Source organism: Myiozetetes cayanensis, unplaced genomic scaffold (assembly GCF_022539395.1).
Source record: "Myiozetetes cayanensis isolate MyiCay16 unplaced genomic scaffold, myiCay2020 scf24, whole genome shotgun sequence".
Taxonomy (NCBI): Eukaryota; Metazoa; Chordata; class Aves; order Passeriformes; family Tyrannidae; genus Myiozetetes; species Myiozetetes cayanensis.
This window is the reverse complement of record NW_026087456.1, coordinates 513,583-535,574: the sequence shown is the minus strand read 5'-3', so window position 1 is coordinate 535,574 and position 21,992 is coordinate 513,583. Positions and strand designations below refer to the sequence as shown.

Here is a 21,992-nt window from a genome sequence, read left to right as displayed (position 1 = left end):
GACTAGCCTTGCTATTGCAATTATTTATGGCAGCTGCTTGTAATGCTGCATAAATACTCTCCCAAATAGCAGAAACAACCATTTGTAATTCTAAGGATCATTTGTTGCATCTCCCCTTAAAAAAATAATGATCTACTTACTGGTATTCAATTACACGTGCGTCTTACAAAAAGACATCCTTTTAAATTTGGTTTAGATCTTACTGGAACTTTTTTGTTTAAATATTCATTCTACCATGAAAATATTTCATACAAACATCATTTTACATACAAACGTTAAAACCTGTGAAGAGGGTCTTCCCACACTCGTGATTTTATGGCTTGAGCATTTAATTGCTTACAATTTTTGTATATATATTTCTCCTAGGGGGAAAAGATATAGTTACAGTAAAACTGGTAAGAGGAAAAGAGCAGGAGCTTCCATTGCCCAAAGACAGAAAAGCGCCAAGAGGAGGGTCCATTCAACAGATAGTGACCTTAGTGTTCAAAGCCTTTGATCTGGGGCAAGTAAACATGCACTCATTCTTGCACCTTTTTATTTTATTTTATTTTTTTTTATTATTATTTAAAAATCCCTTATAAGACTGCTTAGAAATTCGTTGTCCAAAAAATATAGAGTTCTCGTATTTCCAGTACACAAAGCAAAAGGAACAAGTTCACCCCAGGGCACAGGTGAGCGTGGAGCCCACTGGCACCCATGGGTAAAGCTGCCCCCACGCCTGCTCTCCTCGCCCAGATGCTCTCAGCTCGCGACAGCGCAGCACTAAGGGAGGAAGAGGCGTCTAATGCAGCACCCCAGCATGTAAGGAGACACTTCAGTAGCATTGTTTCCAAAACAGTTTGGTTTTTCTTAAGTGCAATGGAGGTGAATTCCTCAGGCACCCACAGCTCCAGCGATTCTGCTGTGCCGCAGGAAAACGAAGCCGCAGATAAGCGGCTCTGTACGACGCGTTACCTCATCGCAACGGCAGCAGTTTCCTAGAAGACTATCAAATTGAGTGAAAGGACAAAAATCACAGAGATCTCTGGGACAGAAGGGACACTGTACAGTCCCTGGTGCAACCCAAGCAGTGAGCACTGGTTTTGACTGAAGGACAGGGGCAGCCAGCTGGGAAGGAAACAGAAAAGTGGTAATTTCCACCATTTCTCAGTTTCTCTCGCCAGAGAGGACATGTTGGCTGTTCTGCTCCTCCAGTGCCTGGCAGAGGGTGTGATATCCCTGATGGAGCTCTTGCTTACACACCAGCAACAGGCTACAACCCTGGGAAATAAACCCCAGCCACTGCCAGCGGTGTGCAAGGCTGCAAACTCTGCACCTGGAAGGGCTGCGCTGAGGTGAAGGCTGCCCAGTCGCTCCCAAAACATGCAGCCCCGCATGGCCGAGCAGCTGACCTCCAAAAGGTCCCAAAACCTGCACAGGGAGTTGCCCAGGAGTGATTAAAAGCATGGGCCATTATAGTGGGTACCATTGCAACTGTGGAAAAAGTCAAAAAGCTCTCACAGCTCTCACTCCAACTGCTGAAGAGCATTATCCACATATTTCCTTTGACTTTTTCAACAGTTAAGACTTGCAGGTCTTTATGAGGGTTAGGTTCGTATAATTGCTACAAAAATAAAACCAAAACCAAAAAAGGAAGAAAAGCCTTTTTAGATTTGTGAAGGAAAACCAGGTATTTTAAAAGATCCCCAAAAGTAAAATTATAGCTCAAGACTTAACTTGAGACACCCCCTCCACGGCTTAAGCCCTTTTCCTTCTTATCCAGAGGAGTGACCCAGCAGCAGGTAGCTCTCAGCTCTAACTTCTCATGCTCCCTTGTTTCCAAGATTATTCACTTCTCCAGAAAACTGGGCTTCTGTACTCTTGTGCTGCCATGGCAGGAAGATCCACTTCAGATTTAGTTTTCTTTTTAAGAGACAATCAGCAGCCCCTAATACAGGCTGATACAGGCTCTTCTCGTAAGGGAACTCAGGTAACAACCCTCCCATCACAGAGGGGCCACATGCAGCACTGCAGACTAAAGGTAGATGTTGGGAACTGATCCCTACCTGAAAAGAGCAGCAATTCCAGGTTCTCCTATCCTAGTCACAAGTATTCTGAGAGCCAGCTGCTCACCCAGGCTCAGCTGACAGGCATCAGCTCTCCTCCCAGTTTCTGTGCTGACAGAACAGGTCCTTGGCCAGACTCTAGAGAAGTGGAGCTTCTTTTATTATTGCATATTCACCAACAGTCAGCTGCATCCCACAGACCCAAACGGATTTTTTTGCAAAATGACTTCTTCCTCTGCCCCAAATGAAAACCGTGGTTTGGTGCGGGTCTCATGCCTACAGATATGTCATCATAATACTTGATAAATAGTTTTGCAAAGCTGGTCTTCCTACCTAGTGAGCCCCAGAAGCTGAGCTGCAATACACTGACCGAGTTAAGGCATTATTTGGAGTTCTGTAGCTAACCTGTGTTTGAACCAGTGGCTGCCAACGCACACCTCTGAAGGACACACTGAGCCCTTTTGCTACCTAGTGGTAAAAAACCATCCCAGCCATCTCCACTCTAACAGACCAGAAAGAAAACAAGGAAGAATTAAAAGGCTTGGTCCTGAATCAAGCCGAAGCAGCTTCATAATCACAACTTTTACAGAAGGTTGGTCACCGAAGAAGGGAGCTATAGAAGGACCAACAGATTTTTACAGAGCAGAGAGAAGGACAGCAGAGCTAACAAAGACAAGTGCCACAGCTGTGGCATGCTACCAGGCTACACCAGTGTGCAAAAGAATCTGCCTGACTGTCACCAAATTTTTGGAGAACACACAGGATACTTCAGTGCCTTTTTTTTTTTCTCTTGAATTTCCCTATTTTAGGATACAATCTTCTAGCCTGACACGTAAAGAGCACCTATTTTCTATTTATTTCAAAAATCAGGCAATACGAAGACTGACAAATCTATCAAAACATAAGCAACTCCACACAAAGAGGAGATAGCAGAGGAATCAGAGACTGATCAGGAATGAAGCTAAAGGAGCTCTAGAGATCAGAACATATTAAGCACAATTCTCCAGTGAGCACGGAGAGGCCAGCAGTCCAAAGCAGGTTATCAAGACTGTGGAAGGAATTACCATCCTTTCCCAGCAGGGTTCAGTCATGTATCTTCCCTCTCCCTCTTCCCTGCACTTAAACTCAAGCCTCAATTTTGCAAACTTCATGGTCCTGGCAGAATAATCCACTAGATGCACATGACAGCTCCCTACCAGAGAGGAATGCTTTTCTGCAGTTGGCTGATGATTTAAGTAACCACCTGTGATCAGGCAGGGAAAGATCAAGTCATGCATGCTTCTTTTTGAGGATTATTTGCTGAGACTGTGCTCCTGACTGACCTTTGAGAACTCCCCCTCATCTGTGAGGTGCAGTTGTGTCTCTGCACTCTCAGCTCAATCCCTGAGCTGTCACCTCTGCCAGACGCCTGCCTTGGATGGGGTGCAGAGCTGAGTCTCCGGCACGAGGAGACAGGAGGTGCCACAGCTCACATTCAGATCACCACTGAAAGCCTCAAAATGCCCTGAGCCTACCTGTCCCCTGCCCCAGCACAAGCACAGAGTAGCTTCTGTGCAAGCTTAAATGGTGAGGTGCCGGAAAAGGTTTGTGATCAGTCACAGGGACTAAACAGAGCCCCCAGGTTAGAGAGGTTCTTATGAGTAATCCCTAACTTTGCTCGGGTACCAAAGCAAGGATTCTCAAGACTGCACAAACCTCATCCTTCCACTTGCAGGTCCCCAGCACATCCTCCCTGCCCAGCTCCCCAGACAGCCAGACACCTCCGACTGTTCAAGCAACCAACCAAAATGTGTTGCAATAGAAAGGTAGGTCTGATTCCCAAATCATTTATGTTACATATATACAAACTTCTTTAAACTACAAACATTTAAAGAAAGTGTTGCAAATGCATTTGAGTTTTTCCCTAAGCTGCTAAACCCAAAAGAGAGCATCAAGAGTCCCAGAAAGGCTCCAGTACCCAGATCGAGATGATACATTACTTCTCTCTTATACAGCATTAGGCGAGACCAGTACAGTATCTGAAAAATGCACAACAATTTCCCTACCCCCGAAAAACCCCAGAACACAGCCCTACAGATGAAATATTCACAACCCCCCACTGCTGGCTACAACAAAGCTATGGATTGACTGCTGTTTCTAAATATGAGCAGTGAGTGATGTTTTTACATTCATTGTTTGTCTTTCAAAAACAATCTTTTTGTATCTTTTCTTTAAAAAAAAAAAAATCTTATTTTGACACCGCATTCTATATTAATTCACTGTGTCTTAAGCCAGCACTACTAAAAGATGGCTACAAGGCTATATTCTTTGTCAACTGAACACACACAAAAGATATAGCTCTCCTTTACCAAGTACTACAGCCTGCCCCCAAATACACACACCTCCTTTCTTAGAATTTATGGGAGACACAAGCACCTCATTGCCAGAACTTTTGCCTTGAGAACTGGCTGCTTTAACAGGTGAAATACACAAACCAATTCATGGACACACTACTAATGCAAGCAATGCCTTGCCTTCCAGAACACGAACTTCTGAAAGTCCTTCGATGAACGAATCTGTTCTCTCCTTTCAGAAAATCTTCATGCAAAGAACAGTTTCATTTGCATGTCATAATAATAAATTAAATAAAATAAGCCAGCCGTAAAGGCTAGATAAATATTATGTTTGGACATGTTGCTATACTATTTAGAGAGCCACAAAGACCAACACACAGCACTCTCACATACACACACAAGCCTTTCCACTAGTTAGAAAGGATTTTCTCCTGCAAAAGAGGATTTTGTAGAAAGAACAACGTTCAGACAAGAGGAAAGGGGAGTTAAAACCCAGCCTCCTATATGCTAATAAATAAACTGCTCTATTGCAAGATTCAGATCAAAGGTTTAAAAAGGCAAAATTATGCTACTATTAGAGAATATCAAAATATTACTGTTATCATCACAAGTGGCATATATGCAAAATGCAGTTGCACAATAATGCCTAGGCAGATAGAGAGCAACACTAAGTCTGCCGACTAAAAGTGAACAATATACCCATTTTAGTTTCTGTCTAGTCTTTTGGCATCTTTGCATATGGTGCAAAAGCAGAAGCTACCAAAGAATACCACATCTTGTATAGAATATTAAATAATTTCTCCAGATAAGACTGGTGCAACGCTAGCTAATTTTAAATCTGCTATGAGTAACACAGTCAAACCTAGTTAGTATGCAAGAAACTTATCTCTTAACACAGAATGCAAAGTTATGTTGCAACAGCATGAACAATCCCTGGTTGTCCAGTTTTCAGTATAAAGGTAGTGCATAGATCCAAGTTTCTGTTTCAGTTTGCTGAATGGAGAAGGAGCTCCCGTTTCACTTTTGCTGGGCAGCCTGGAAAGCTTTCAGTTCCAGCTGGTACCACTCCGGTGCCTCTGGCCCGTTCTGCCCAACGGGGTTGTGATCGTATCCGTAAGCCACTGTCAGTTCTTCATCCTTCTCCACAGCCCTGATGGTACGGATACACTTGATGGGCCCAAAGCGAGGATGAACAAACCTAGGGAAAAAAGCATCTTTGCTAGGCTCAGCTGTCAGTTTACAGACTCACCGTTTCCGGAGTCCCTCACAGTTCAGGGTAACACTGCATAGTCTGATATCAGATTAGCAAACTGCTTCGAGTCAACCTCATAAAGATTTAAGAATAAGAGCAGAAATATTGACGTATCAAAGGAGTTGTGTGTAGCTCTATTATCTGAAGTTTGGCTTATTTAATGCAGGAAAACTATTTTCTACATAGATGTATCCACAGTGTGTTTGTTTATACCTCGGTATGAGGATACGGTTACATGAAAAGTTTCCTGGTGCAGAGCAGCAAGACGCTTATTTTCTCTGAGTTTCAAAAACAACAGCACATTTGATGGTGCTGGTCAAGCATCAGTAACTCAGCAAAGGACAGCGCAGTCCTAGCCAAGCTAGGATTTAGAGAGCTGTGACAATGCATTTTTAGAATCAAGAAGTGGCTCATAAATTTCCTGACAAAACTAAGACAAGTTGCAAACTTCAAGACATTCCATGGTGTAAGTCCCAACAGACATCAAGCACCCACACACCGTGCCAGCCCATTTCCAGCTCAGCCCAGGTGAGCAGAAACTCCTTCAGTGACTGAACTCATTGCTCCCACCCCACCACTGCTCCTCATCCAGCTGCCCACAGACATCCTGTGAGCCCAGACAGCTGGGCTGCAGCTTCTACCCCGAAACACAGGACTCTACTCACGGGTCGTAGATGCAGTTAGGAGTGAAAGAATGGTTGGCCTTATGCCCCAGCGAGGCACAGTACTTGGCAGCGTGGTTGTAGGGCTCTGGCACGTCTATGACTGTTTCATCATCCAGAGATATTGTATTTCCATTGAGGGCCCAGTCTCTGCTGTCTACCTAGTTTACAAGGCAAAAATCCAGTGTCTGTGTGGTCAACTTTGTCAGCAGTTTGAAAGCCAACATTCAAAATATATGCAGCTAAGGCTTTTCATCTGTGCGCCATTTAAAAAAGACCCACCACCTTTTTTCAGTAAGTGAACATGCACTTTCTTTAAAATTAAACTTTATCATATTAAATCTTATGGGTGGGAAAGTGACAGGTATAAAATCCCATGAGAAAAAAACTTCAGAAGGAGCAATGAAAATTCAGACTGACTTTTTTCTCTTCTTTACCTCCTGGTGTGTAATTCGCACTCCGTTGTAAAAGGACATCACTGTCCTGGCTTCTGCTGCTACTTTGGAAAACAATCCTTCTCCAGCACTGGAAATGAGAGAGACATCCACGTACACCCTACAGGAGGAAGAGGGCATGGAATTAATGACTGGTCACAGTTTTAATTTTCAAGAAGTATTATCACAACACTACTGGGATAAACACTAATACTTCAATATAACAATAAAGTCAATAATAATAACAGTTCAGAACCTCTAAATAGAAGTCCTTCCCTTCCTCTCTTCCATACACTCTCTCTATTTTGGCAAAAAATTTGGTGGGGAGTGGGGGTGACTTTGAAAATTACTTTTTTCAAGTGCCAATCTACTATTACTCCTCAGTGATGGCTCCAACTCAGGAATGCCCTCAATAACATACCAGAAATCCCAGAGGTCCCCACCAGGCTGAGGTTGCTGGTATGTAGACGCACAGATGAGCAAGAGTTCTGAAGGTAAAGTGCTACATATTCAAAGACTCAATGCAAATCAATGCCAATATTTGACTAATCACTTACTTAGATACTTCAGAGTATCAGAAAAGGACTACAGCTGAGGTGTATACAGAGCAAGGTCTCCTAAAGGTCTAGGTAAAAGTGTAATTGTGGAATAGCCACAGAAGAGATATTCCTGAATATCTATCACGAGGCAATTCCTGAGCAATGTTTTTTGACACTGCAGGGTTGTCACAAACAGTATCTCACTTTCCTCCATGATGATGATTTACTCTTGCCGCTTTCCTACACCTATAGGGAGGGGAGAAGATTTTGTGCAACGCATGCCACCCTGCAAGAGACACTGAATGCAGCACCCTGTAAGCTAGTTACACGTCTAGAAAATAGGGAATAGCATATTTTTGTGCAGAACATTTTGTATATGAGGGCCATAGTGGAGTCCAGGGCTTGACCGAACATGTCTTTGAAATGCTAAGAAATTATCCTAGTTTAATTTCTTAAAAAGTATCATTGTGTTTCATCCACCAGAGTGCAATTTTATTGTGTGAATCAGAAGGAAAGTCAATCAAGTCAAACGCTGACTGATGTACATTTCACAAACGCTTACAAAACTTTTTAAAAAAATTTTAGATGAGAAAAGGTTTGCAAAATTAGGCCCTAAATATGTAACAGCAAAGAAATGTTGGGAGAAGGAAAAAAGCCTACCTTTCTGACTCGTAAGGATCAGGAAGAAGGGCATTTGTAGAAATGCAGGATGAAGTAGATTTGTCAAAAGTGTACACTGGGCCTAAAAAAAACAGACATCAACAGAGCAAATAAACTAACTGGCAGCACTGAAAGCACGCAACCCTTAACTTAATCTCAACATTCAAAAATTAAATTTTAATGGCTGAAAAAATGTTATTCTTCCAAGAAAAGGTACTAAACAGAACTGTACCTGTGAAAAGCCTTCAGTGAGATTCTTCCCCTCAACTTACTAGAGTAACAGTATTAACACAAAAAGGTGATACATATGTTCTTCAAACTATCAACTCATAAAGGAGGATTGGACAGTCTTTCAAAACTAACCCTCCCAGAATCTCAAAATAAAAGTAAAGCAAAATTTTAAAGAATACATTCAATAATACATTAATTATAAAAAATCTTGGACTATTTAAAATATGAAGTATTTTCTAGTCCAAATCCTGAAGAGACTTCAGACAGAAGATAAGGTTCAGCAGTCAGAGAGCACACATGCTACAGTCATTTATTTTTTGCCAATAATAAGCAATTCAGTGATACACCTCTAATTACATTTCCACATCCCTCTCTCAATTGCCAGAGAACTATCTGAGAGACAGGTTAAGATGAAGGGGGAAGTAAGATGGGGAAAAAACCCTGACAAAACAGAGTATTACAAAGTTTGATGAAAGGCCATTGTCCCTGGTGTCCAGGATCTCTTCTGGCTTAAGGCAGCTTCCTCCAGAGTACAACTTAATCCTATTTACAAACCCCAACTGTACCCTCTTAGAAGGCAAGTTTTAAGTTAAATTTTGACTCGCTATCACAACCGAGAGATTTAAAAAATAAACTCACATGCATTTGCTTGTCAATGAGTTTTATGTGCCTGTTTCATATCAAGTGAGACAACCTTTGCTGGTAAAACAATTAAATGCTTTATCATGGTCCCTCTTGATGGCCCTGTCTGCAGCTTAACCCACACACCTCCAAAACATCACATACACTTCAGAGCAACAAAACCGCTCCACAACTGTAGGTCCAAGCCACCACTGCCCTAGAGAAGGAGCACTGGCTACACAAGTCAAAGGCACCACCCTGCCCCCATGCACTTCACAGCCACTCTCTATCAGCAGGACTAGACAGACTGACGTGCTGGTGAATCAGACTGTTACACAATGACTGAATCTGGTTCACTAATTCCAATCCCTGTGTCCTTCCAGCCCGGTGACACAGGTGCCAGAACATTCACAGTGCTAACACTGACTTCCACAGAGCCAGCTCTCAGGGCTACAACCAAACCATGGCCTCCCTCACCACTTGTAGTTATTTTACTAACAAAAGGCCTGTAACTGTGACAGCAGTAAGGTGGTGAAGCAGGTTTTCCTGCTGGCACAGAGGACAGTGGTGTTTGTGATGAACAGGACTGTGCCCACGAGCACATGACGGAGAGAAGGGCTATGAAATGCAGTTTGGCAGGACCATGCAGGGGTCACTTCCTGCCTGTTCCAAGGGCAAAGGAACCCCTCCACCTGACTCCCTGCCCAACTTTATAACTTAGAGAAGGGGACTCTCACTAGCAGACTTACTAGCTCATCACAGCCAGAATCTCATTACAGAAACCAAGCTGTCCGTAGCAAAGAGTCGGTAGAATACAATTTTCTGTGTTAGCTGAACTTACTGCCTGGTACTACTTCAAACTGAGGTTTCCCATCCTCGACAGCTGTCAGAGTTGCCAGTTTTGCTTCTATCATTTCTCCATCTATGAACCTTCCAGAATACGCAGTCTTTCCATCCGGATACACATAGGCTATTTTCTCTCCAGTCATCTCCCCTTCTTCATTCACTTCTCCCACAAGGCTGCCTCCATCCTGAAAGCACAGGCAAGAAAAAAAAGGCAAAGCATTCAGTTGTACTATACTGTCTTCAGTACACGAAAATGATTTCCCTCAACTTTTTTAAAAAGCAATCTAGGCTACAGTAAGTTCAGATGTGAAATTACGCAAACGAGAGAGAAAGCAGACACAAAAAGCAGCTGTATGAAGTCATTCCAGTTAGGATAAAACTGGTAATAGAAGTGAACGGTGTTTTCTGTGTTGTTTGGAATAGGCAAAACCCAAGGTCTTTCCTTCCACGTGACACAAATACTGAGCTTCAATTGGCAAAATTTTTATGTGAAGAGTCCGCAAAACAAGGCCCAAAGCCACGTGGATGCCCAAGTTTGGTTAGTAGGATACTGTGCTGGAGGAAAAAAAACATTTAAACACTGCCTTGTTTGCTGCTAATTCATGGTACCTCAAAATTCCTGAGCCTATTAGGGAAAAAAAAAAGTTTTGCTGGATGACTGGAGAGTGTCTCTGTCCCAGCATCCCCCACACAATGTCAAGTGGTGCTCAGTGAGAACAACCGTTTGCTGAAAGCCATCAGCAGCAACACTTTTCCTCTCTCAGGTTTACACATTTCAGCCCTGGGCTCTGCCATCTGTGATTTGCCTGCAACTCAGGTTAGGTCTATTTACAGAACTGCAGAGTGAGATGCATGGATTATCACAGGTCTAACCACTTCAGGTGTTTATTTCAAAAGGGACAAGGAAGCCTCTCCAAATAACACCCCGGAGCAAAAACAGCAGGTGTGATGTGGCAACAGACTGATTTAGATCAAGACCACTGCGCACAGACTCTATTTCAAAGTGACACCATTTTGTTCAACTGCAAGGATGAAAAGAGTTTCAGCACACTGTAATGGGGAACAGAGAAACTGAAGTCTTGGACAAAATTTGTGCACATAGCATGATGCACAGAACCATGAAGAAAGAATTCCTTCCATGGTAAAGGGTTGTGTTTTTTTTGGAACACTTTGCATCCTTAAGTCTGGCAAGATGATAAACAACCTCTAATTACCCACATTTCCAGAAGGTACAGCAACACTTTGTCAGCTGGAAGATGAAGCAGGAGATACACGAACTGAAGGGTCAGCTGTTTGTATTTTATATACTAGGACTGAAAATCTTTTGGCAGTGTACACAAAGCATTTATTGATCCTAGCAGGTGCTTAATGGCAATAGTGAAAACCAGTAAATAAAATGAACAGCCAGTGGTAAGCATTTAGAAATGAATCTACAACTAAAGTTTTTGCTGCACATGGCACAGAAATAGACTCAGTTTTGACCACCAGCTTAATTACAGGCAGGTGTTTCCCCCTTCTCAGCACAAGGTAAAGATTGAAAGGTTCAACTCTAAAACTCTGTGTAAGGCAGAATAGAATTTAAAATTAAAAAAACCCTAAAACCTAGTACAACCACTATTGCCTTAATGGCTGTAGAAGAACAACAAAAATTTTTCCAAAAGTTTTCCAGAGGAATATCTGAGGTTTTATGACAATTCAGAAAGATAAAATTATGGCCTGATTAATTAGCAAAGCAGTTGTCCACACTCCACTCAGAGGCACAGTTCTTACACCCCTTATATTTGATTTGTTGGGCAAAGCCAGACTTCTCAACATACCCTGCAGAAATGGAGACAAGGTCTAATTAAATAAGAGCAGCAGGCTGCAATAACTTGCATGGCTTCCATGCTCCTCACCTACAGCTAGCACTATAAGGTGGCAAAATTACTGGTCCAGCCTTCTCAAAGAGACAATGCATAAATTGCTATACATATTATTTTTACATTACATACAAATTTACTTCCAAGGGTCTGGGTTCCCTGGAAGATGAGAATAGTGGAGGCATCTTGCAGCCTAGCTGAATCTTGCCTACTGAGCAAGCATTCAACATGAAAAGCTTTAACTGTACGTTGAATTTTCCAAAAACCAGAATGCACAGATCTTTTGCCCAGATTTTTGTGTGTTGACTCTTGGATAACTGGGTCATGGTGGGTATTTGTTTCAGCTGGGGAGAAAAGAAAGGTACATATTGTGCAATAAAGAGAGCAGGTGGCCAGGCTTACCGGGTAATAAATCCAACAGACTCCATGTCGGATGTTGTCCTTATACTGCCCTTTGAATATCAGTCTCCCATCGCTGTCGTACTCCTGGGCTGGTCCATTCAGCTCTCCATCCACATATGTGCCATGAAGGACCACTCCATCCTCATAAGTGTAGATTCCCTGGCCCTGCAGGGCATCATCAACGTAGTACCCTTCCAGGGTGCTGGTAAAGAGAGAAAGAAAACAGCAGTGGAAGACTATTCACCTCTCTCTGGGTTGAACCCAAAGTCTCGACACACTGGAAAGCCAAGAGGAAAACCAGAAACTTGTTTCTATGGAGCTCCAAAGGCAGAAAACAACTTACAGCGTGCTTTCATCAGAATGTGCTGCAGGGACACAGCATCACATCTAAATCACAGTGCTCAGCATTCTTTTGTAGGTTGGAATGGCAAATTAGAGCAGTGAATGGACGCTCCTGGTCAAAGGAGAAATTATTGCTCAAGCAGGCTACTCTCACATCAGGACCTTCTACTTCTCATGTGTGGATCTTTACTGACACCTCTCTGGCGAGGTGAAATTGAGCTGCCACACAGATGAACCACCACAGCGCACGAACTGCAACCTGCTGCAGTTCAGTGTCAGCTCCCCAGCAACACACTTGGCAGCCATTTGTACAGGACTTTGCTAAAAGCACTGTCATTTTTCGTGTATCTCTATTAAAATGGAACAGAGCCTGTCAAGCAGAACTAGTGCTGCACTTGGGATTTGAACACAGAAACGTTTCACTTTGGTTTTGTCTTGCAAACCCTTTAGACAGGGCACAGTAACACCTTGCAGTCTGCATTACAAAGAATAAAGGCATAACCATAAAAGGAGGTCTGCTCAGTTACTTCTTTCTCGTGTTAGAACTAGGATAAGGGAATACAAACTGTTTAGCTTTTCCTCCAGCACACTCAGCTAACAGCCAGCTGCAGCACACATACTTTCACTGCTTAGTTTTTTTTCAGATGCAGGCATCTAAGGTATAAGCCCAAACATGTGTCTGTGAGCACATGACTCTACGTGTTTTACATGATTTTACAAAACAGATTTTCATGAGTTGCGGAAGGAATGTTTTTTTCAGAATTCACTTTCTCGTTTCTAAAGCTTCATCCTCTGTTTTTACATAACTCTGGCAAGCTGGTTGAGGTTTCCATGGGAAATTATATTACAGTAAAAGCCTCAGTGCAAACCAGATGCAAAACAGGAAGGGGCAGGAAAACTATTTTATTTTTCAGTCAGATGAATTTCTTGATCCAAGTTGCTCCAGAGCTGCACCACAGCAACGGGAAGGAGTAGGGTAGATGAAGGAAACATCAGGAATCAGTGCTCTTACTTGACTATAAATGATGCCACTTTCCCCACTAGTTTATCACAGATCACTAGATTTGAATTCATTGTAGCTGACAACACACACAGAGTCCAGATGCAGAAATATCCTTTAGAAGAAGCAGCCACCCCCAGTTTAAGTACTGAAAAACACCAAAAAACCCTTCTTGTTACCCTTAATTGTGTTAGTTGAAGTTAACAAGTGGCTTAATTACAACAGTGCTTCAGTATTGGAGAAATATCTTTTACTGTAACTCAAATTTTTATGTTCAGTCTTTGTATTAATCTCCAAATAGTGTCCAAAAGATCCACCTCATCCAAGGAAATCAAAAGAAAGATAGCTGAAGAAAAAAGTCTATGTCCTTCAAACTCAGGTTCTCTAAAATTTTTATACTTTTCACAGTTTCTGAGTTATTTCCACCCTGCTCCACATTCTGTCTTAAGCTCTCAAAGTGTGGTGTCTGCAGCCAGACATGATAATTGCAGCTAAGACCTGACCACCACAGAGAGGAATAAATAGCTTCTGTGTCTTCCATAAAGAAAATCCTGCTAATACAAACCCTGAGGTGGCCTATATTTCTCTGGTTTGCTTCTCACATGATCATATTTCTGATAGTGTAAAGTTTCACTAAAGTCAAGATCAGTCAGATGTGCTGTCTTCCCATTATCCATTACGCCTAGAGGGGACCAAAGATACTCATTACCTAAAAAATAAACCCGTGGTAAGAGCTGGGAGGAGGGAAATACTTAACTGCAATGTCCTTCTCTGCTCCAGGTATTACGTTAACATCCATAGAAACTGCTCTATTCATCTCTCACTCCCTCCATATGGGAGCATCTTTTTCCCAAAAAAGAAAAGTTTTGTACTGTGTTCTGGGAGATAGTTTACAGGAGTTTCCAGTTAAGGGAGAAGAAGGGCAGCTGCAGCTCTGTGCCAAGCATGGCTCCCATGTTGGCCCTTATTGCGCCAAGTGCTCTGCAAAGTACACTCCAGAAGTGCTGGCACCACGGAAAGCTCAAGTATACAATGCAAAACAGGGAGTATGCCAGGGGTGAAATTTCTCTCACTGAAAGAATATGTTGGAGTTTGTTGCATTTTTTCAAGGGGGAGGAAAAAAACCCGGCTGCTATCTCATGCCAGGTTTTCATTCCCTTAAATGATCAACAGGAAGGGGGCAGCTATTCCAGTAAAGGGGAAAGTTTTCACTGACCAAACAAGGCAGCCAGGCAGTCAGTCCTATCCCCCAGCACTCAAAAAATGAGAGTGCTTACACTGCAGCCTGTCCAATATGTGACAGGACTCAGCTACTCCCCAACAACAGCAGTGCAGCTGTCAGCCTTTACCAGCAGCCTGTCAGGGAAACAGAGCCATGGGGCGCTGAAACCAGCTAACTTACTGCAAAGGGAGAGGTGCTTGCAAAAATTCTGGAGATTAATTTCTCTTCTTCATGAGCACTCAGCCTTGCCCGTGGCACAGTTAATGGAAACAGCACGTCCTGTTTTATGCCAGGTCATTCTTCCTGCAATACATCGTGATTCCTGAACCATCCATTTCAGAGAGCAACTCAGTCTTGCTAGCTGGGCATGGCTAGGTAAATTACATCTTCAGTAATTAGACACTGCTCAGTTAAGGCTGCTTTAGCTAAATTAAAATATGTAATGTCTTATAAAAATACCTCATCTTCCCAAAACACATTACAGACTATTTTTGCATATTTTCATTCTGCTACTTCCTGAAGTCATCAGTAGCCAACTGTTCCATTTCTTTTTAGGGTTATGAAAATTACACAATCAAAAAAAAAAAAAAGAGAGAAGAATTGGCAGCACTGAAGCAGTAGAGAAAAGGCTCAGCAGCAACCTGACTTTTCCCCACAGAGCACTGCCTGTACCCTGGATTACATGGAGGAGCAGCCCTACAAACAAAATAGCAGGTCAGTTCCTCTTGACTGTACAATCAGCAACTGCTCTGCTGAGATCATCCACAAGCGCAGAAGCGTTATGCACATGTGTCCATAGAGACGCTGTCTGCCAACTTAAAAAAAAAAAAAAAAAAAAGAAAAGCTATTTTGGAAAAGTCAGCTGCTGGGGCAGTCCTGGTTTTCGGTTACTGAGAGCAGATTTAATAAGCCCATGACCAACAACAGCAGGGATTTTTCTTCATCCAGGTTTGGAGGCCCGATGAGTTTCTGCATCACTGAATGAATATATTTCTTTCTCATGAAAAAAAAAAACAAAAACAAAACACAATCCCCAGTATGAAGCAACTGCAAAGGCAAATACAGACAAGGAGCTGACTCACTGAGACAGCACAATACCTCCACTCCTGCTCAGAACTTTGCTGAGCAGGCGGAGAGTAGACCCAGCACGACTGTCAGTTTAACAGCTGCTATTCATAGTGCCACCGACAGCTGCAAAACCATGAAGAATCGTGTCATTTTATACATCTGCTGCTCCTTTGGAGGAAGTCCTGGGCAACTGCAGAGAGGAATGCTGCAGCGGCAGGGGGGAAGATTTACAAGGTGTTCGTAAAGAAAACCTGGGAGGAAAACACATGCATCGGCATAGACTGGCTCGATGTCACTGTCAAATTCCCAGTGAAAAGAGGGGAAATTAGAGGGGCTTTTCTGAAAGTAAGTCAGGCCACAGGCAACTGGCTGAGGATTAACTAGAGTTGGTAACAAACCTGTCTTTAACTCAGTCCTTGAACCACGAAACAATTTCCAAGACCAAACAAAGGATAAGCCTGTCTGTCAAGGTCCTACCTCTGTGCACGAGGGCTGGCACAGGGAGCTCCCAGTCCAGCTGCACTCTCTGTACAGCACTATTAGACAAAGAATTCAACCTGCAGTTATGGACTTGAACTTTGATGTCCAAGGCATTGTCAGCATGGTTTCTAACACTTCTGACCACCTCCCAGTTCTTACGGTTTCTAATTAGTTCATAACTTTACAGTGCTAAAAGAGCTCGCACCATTGCATTCTCCCACCAGGAAACAACTACCAGCACCACATTAGACACAAAGCCCCTAAGCGTACAGAGGAATGGCTACAGGAACAATAAACTTTCCAGCTATAGTTTTCAATGAGAAACCTTATCCAGAAAGTCAGCAGCATACAAAGGACAGAAATCAGTTTTGCATCGTTGCAAGTAGAAGGAAGAATATAGAAGATAAAACTGAAGCGGTAGAGCCTACCTTCCATCAAAAAAGAAGAATTTGCCACGGCCATTCTTTTCTCCATGCACAAAGTTTCCCTCAAATCTGTCTGTTGATGAATAGGTTACTGTACAGAATCCATGTGGCAGCCCGTCATCATCTAGATGCCCTGAAATAAAATCCAGACAAAGAACAACAGAACACGTTAATTATTATATAAAATTTCAAACCTGTTCAGATTCTGCAGATGCTTGAAATGCAGTAGCTCCCTAGCACAAAACAGTAATTCAGATCACTGCTGTTAGAACAGTGATCAGAGACTCTGTGCTAGCAAAGTTTGCACTTGTGTAATACATCATTTAAAAAAGAGTCAGGGTAAAAGAAAGGGGATGAGAGACAGGAGAGAGAAGAGAATAATAAGGGTTTCTTTCTAAAAGAAACAAGGTTTATATTATTCTAACTTGTTTTAATATGCATCTTAAAAAATATAATAATTCTTTGTCTAAAACATGTATTTCTTGGTGAGAACAGAATAAATTTACACTTCAAAACACAGAGTAAGAAAAGGTTTGATTTTTTCTTTGATAAATACATGCCTTACAATAATGTGGGTGTGCCACCTTGCAGCTATATCCACAAGAATTTAAAGAAATAAAAGCATGTAATATCTATAATGCTTACAGTATGTCAGTCAACTTGGTATTTAATATTTTAAATGCTGTTCTCCAATGCCTTTCTGATGTTTTTTTCACTTGACATCCTGTTCCCTTTCCTAGCCATATCAGTTTTCCCCTTCACAGCTATTGCAAAGGGGCAACATACCTGGATCCTCACCAGCACAATCTAAGTTAAAGCATAATAAGAGTCCCATAGCACACCTCTGAGTGCCCCTACAAAGCCCAGAGAAAATGGCAGAGAGGGTGGTTATTGCCTGGTTTACCTGTGTGAAGGTGCAGTCCTGAGGCCTGCTGTGGCTGCAGAGCTCAGCAGGGCTGCTCTCAGCACAGTGATACACCTGGGAGGGTGTAACAAACTCCTACCGTGACATTTCAGCAGGTATAAATTCTGCACGAAAACTGTCAAGTAAATAAAAGCTAGCCTATATTTATGTTCTTCCATGCTTCTAAATAAAAAAATTACCTCAGATTCCCCAAGTCTTCTGGTGATGCATACATAGCTTATGAGAGACAGCACATGCCTCCACCTCAGACCAAATTTACCCTAAACTGAAAAGGTTCAACACACACATGGAAAGGCAGAAACAAACTTCAGTGCGAGTTGAAGCAATTACAGCCCAGGCTGACGCAGGCAACCAGAGGCACTTCCGTACTACCAGTCCTCCAGTCCTGTGGCCAGAGAGGGAACAGGACTGTGCAGACAGCAGTGGGAAAAGCCAGCCACCTACGTGGCTTCAGAGGTCCATCTATGCAAACCCTGAAGGTTCTGCAGGGACAAGGGTACCCAGAGAGCACACACAATGCCCATGTGTTCCTCTCACATCACCATAAGCTACTGCTTCCTTGGGATGCCCCTCAGGGACATCACAGCCAGGGCATGGTAAACATCTGGTTCAGAAGTCCTCTCCTATGAGGCACATAGCCTGCACAAGCCTTGCAATTACCAGAAGGACTGACAGCAAAATTCACATGCACAGGATGCTTTGTCACGATTTAGTTCCAAACTTTGGTCAATTTCAAAGTAGAATTACCTTAAAAAAAAAAAAAAAAAAAAAAGGAGAGAGAGAAATACAGGAAGGGGGAAAAAAAAGAAGTAACTGAATGTGCTTCAAAGTAACCAAGTCAGGTTGTGCAGCTTCATTACCCACCTCCTGCACTGGATACTTTGAGTACAGAAATACACCAAGAAAGGTGTACAGGAGAAAATACCAGTGATATCTGAACTCATCCAAGAACCAGGATTCCCTCCTTCACTCTTCCCATGCATGCTCCACAAAGTTTATCTCACACCTGCACATCACTGAGCTCTCCAAGTCTTCAGTCCCAATTAGACTGAAAACAGTCTTAAAAGTTTAAGAAGTTAATAAAACCAATCAGGCACTGCTTACAGTCTGAAGTGAGAGAAATAATAGAGTAGAAAGAGAGCAAAATGCAGAAGGGAAAAAGCTCCATCACTAAAGGTTTTTAATAACTTTGAAGAAGAACTCTTTAAACAGAGGCTGTTCTTTCCAAACAGTAAGAAAGGCTTTTTTTTCCTCCCGTTCTCTCATACTCCTTTCTGTAGAAGGGAAGAGTTTTAGCAGTTATGTTAATTTAAATAAAAGGTCAGTGAAATTTCTATGGGGACACTTCTTTTAGAACCAAGAAACCCTACATCAACATTTATAATTTTAATTAAAAGCATCAGTTTTGTCAATATGGGAAGGGTACATTGGTGTAAGCTAACAAACCCTAAACAATACAGCACCAGCTTTCCCCTCACTATAGAGGAAAAGCTTTTATAAAACACTGAGATTTAAAAAATATACTGACAATTCTGGTACCTTATACTACTTAAAAACCCATACAAAACAACAACAACAAAAAAAACCCTCGCAACTTTGTTCTCTGTGACTATTCAGTTTTGTCAAGATTTTGCTGGAATGCAAAGCACAGCACAAAAGCTGTCACGCTTACACACAGAGCACGTGTCAGGACTTTAGCACAGTAGGATAGAGACTATATCACAGACTTAAATGGTCAGCTTTGATCCCATGGCCTCTATATAGGGTCTTAATCTCAGCCACAATACAAAGAATCCAGTTATTCTAATACGTCAGAGATTTCCCCTTATTAAAAAAAAAAAAATTGCCACCCCACCACACCCCTCAACAAAACAAGAAACATACAGTCTCTCTTAGTCAATGGGGGGGGGGGGGGGGAAGAAATGTCAAGTTTCATAATGTAGATGCAACTTTTCCTGTACGGCTGAGGCCTTAGGCCCTAATTCTGTTTCAGATTAAGTCAACGGAAAAAGCCCTCATTATTTCAGTGGGAGCAGCGTGCTCCACTTCCCTTTCTCACCACTCTCCTCCGTTTGGAAAAAGCAAACCTAAAAGGTCTAAATGCATTTTTAAATTACTGCAAAATCTCACTTTTGTTACTTCGTTAAGGGTCTCTCAAGATTTCCTCTTAAGCTCAGCCTTTTCAAGAAAAGGAATTACACTAATAGGGGCTAGCTCACAATGGGGTCACTTACCGGAACCACTCATGTACACAAATCAAAGATAAAAGCCCTTTATTGTCGGTATTATTTAACACATGACATACAGTGTGCATCATCAATAAAAGATTCTGGCCACAAAGACGCCAGATGGATGCTTTTTGGTATAACAACAGTAAACCAACCTTCCCCCCACCTGCGAAAAAAAAAAAAAAGAAAAAAAAAGTGCTGCTTTCTGTCATTTTCTAACTTCCTTTGGGTATGCAAATGCAAAACCACCCAGTCATCCTAACCCCCACAGAGCACCCTGCTCCTGTCAGATACTCACATGTCAGATCTCATATTCAAACAGAGATATTCGTATACAGATATTCCTATACACTGCTGAATAAAACATACTTTGAAAATTCGCTTCCTTAGCTGAATGCTAAGCAAATCCAGGATACGGCAGATGTGTCTTTATCTGTGACACGGGGATCAAAACTATGACTCTTTGTCCCAGACAAAATTGCAGTCGGCAGATTGGAGGAGCGGGGAGGGAAGGGAGGGGGAAACCACGTCTTTTAGGGCACAGGGCACATCCCACCCGTACCTCACTCCCCTCACACCTCTGTTTTACACAGCAAAGCTTCCCTTCGGCTCCGACACCACATACCTAGAGACAACAAGCCCAGATCCGAGCAGCAGCTGCTCAGCTCGCATCTGTCGTCAGACTAAGCCCGCCGTGCAAAATGCCTTCTCTGGAGCAACACGCTCTTGAGGCCTAATCCTCCTGCCACCGGGATACGAGCAGCACATGGCGGAACAATGAGCATTACACCGGCATCTCATCGCAGGCAGCTCCTCGCTCCGTGTGCGCTTAATCCCAGCGTATGGAAAAACCCAGGACCGCTCTTCCCGGCAGGGCCGCGGTCCCCGCGAGGAACCCTTTGGGGAGCAGGTGCCTCCACGCAGAGATGCCGTGCTTTGTTCCCAGAGCCCGGCTCCCGGGATGACACAGTGCGCTGGGGAGCCGCATTCCTGCGTGCCAAGGAGGCTTCCAGCACGAATTCGCTCCCAGAGAGTAATTCACTCCTCTGGTCTAAAACTCTCCAAGGGTTAGTCCTCCACTCCCAAGAGGCGAGTATTATGCAGGTGTACATACAGGCGTGTATACACACAGGGTGTGTATATTGGCTAGGGGGGTGGCCTGCCCCGCTCCCTTACGGATGGGCTCCCGCCCCGCTGCCCATGGATACGGCCACGGCTACTTCTTGCAGCCGTCCTTTCCTTTTCCCTTCTCCATCTGCAGGTACGCAACTGCAGCGCCTGGCTCCCTGCACTCTCCCCAAGGACGGGAGGGATCCCCCGGTCGCTCCGCCACTGGCGGGGGAAAAAAAGCGCCGGGCACCGCACGGGGCGGGGGAGCGCGGGCTGCGGGAGGGAGAAAAAAAAAACCAAAAAACCAAAAAGCAACCAACAAAAAAAACCCCAAACCAACAAACCACTGTTTATTTGTGACACTAGTTATTTTTGACACCGAGAGCCGAGCAGCCGCCACGGCCGCGCCCGGGGGTCCGGAGCCTCCCGCCGCGCCCGGGGCGCTCAGTGGCGGGTGGCCCCCAGCGCGCCCTCCCGGTACCGCGGCTACCCCCGGCGGCGGCCCCAGCACCAGCCCCAGCCCCAGCCCGTTGCATAAGCCCCGCTGATGTCATGCGCTGCCGCCGGCCCCGGCCGCCCCGCTCCGGCCGCCGCCGCCGCCGCCCCGCGCTCCTCCCCGTGCTCCTCCACCAGCAGCGACCGACGCCGCCGGTGCCCTGGGGCGGCGCCGGCCGCGCCCGGCGGGGCGCGCTCCCCACGGCCGCGGGACACGCACCTTCCACGACCTCCTCCAGCGTCTCCTCGTCGCTGTCCATGGCGGCGGCGGCGGCGGCAGCGACGGCGTCGGTCGCGGGCGAGAGGCGCAGCCGCGGTGACACCCCGCCCACCCCCGCTCCACGGGGAGGGGCCGCGCCGAGCGCGGTCACGCCCCCCCTCCCGCCCCCTCAGCCTCACGGGGCGAGGGGAGAGCTCCGCGCTGGGGACGCGGGGCGACATGGACCCTATCGCACGGCACCGAGCAGCACGGGGAACACCGGCACAGCCCTCTCTGCCCGCCGACCACGGCTGGCATCGCTGCGGTTCACCCTCCTTGCGGGGCCTCGGCAGTGCCGCGACGCCGCTTCTCCCGCCTCACGCCGAGGAGCACTGACCTGCTGCTCTTATAACGGAGTTCTACAGGCGTAGAATCGCAGAATGTGTTGAGTTGGGAAGGACCCACAAGGATCACCGAGTCTAACCCTGAGCCCTGCACAGGACCATCCCCAAGAGTCGCACCGTGTGCCTTGAAAGCGTCATCCAAATGCTTCTTGAACTCTGTCAGGCTTGGTGCTGTGACCACTCAGGCCGTGGGGAGCCTGTTCCAGTGCC

At 44.4% G+C, this 21,992-nt stretch overlaps 1 protein-coding gene across 1 annotated transcript; it reads right to left on the bottom strand.

The window, feature by feature from the left end:
* Nucleotides 1-20: 20 nt before the first annotated feature.
* SETD7 (SET domain containing 7, histone lysine methyltransferase) lies at nt 21-21,513 on the bottom strand. Its single transcript, XM_050320518.1, has 8 exons — nt 21,400-21,513; nt 16,425-16,554; nt 11,885-12,086; nt 9,619-9,808; nt 7,926-8,007; nt 6,730-6,847; nt 6,296-6,453; nt 21-5,576 (listed from the first exon to the last, which is right to left on the bottom strand). Exons 1-8 carry the CDS (start codon nt 21,437-21,439, stop codon nt 5,396-5,398), a joined length of 1,101 nt encoding a protein of 366 aa, XP_050176475.1. The 5' UTR covers nt 21,440-21,513; the 3' UTR covers nt 21-5,395.
* Nucleotides 21,514-21,992: the final 479 nt, after the last annotated feature.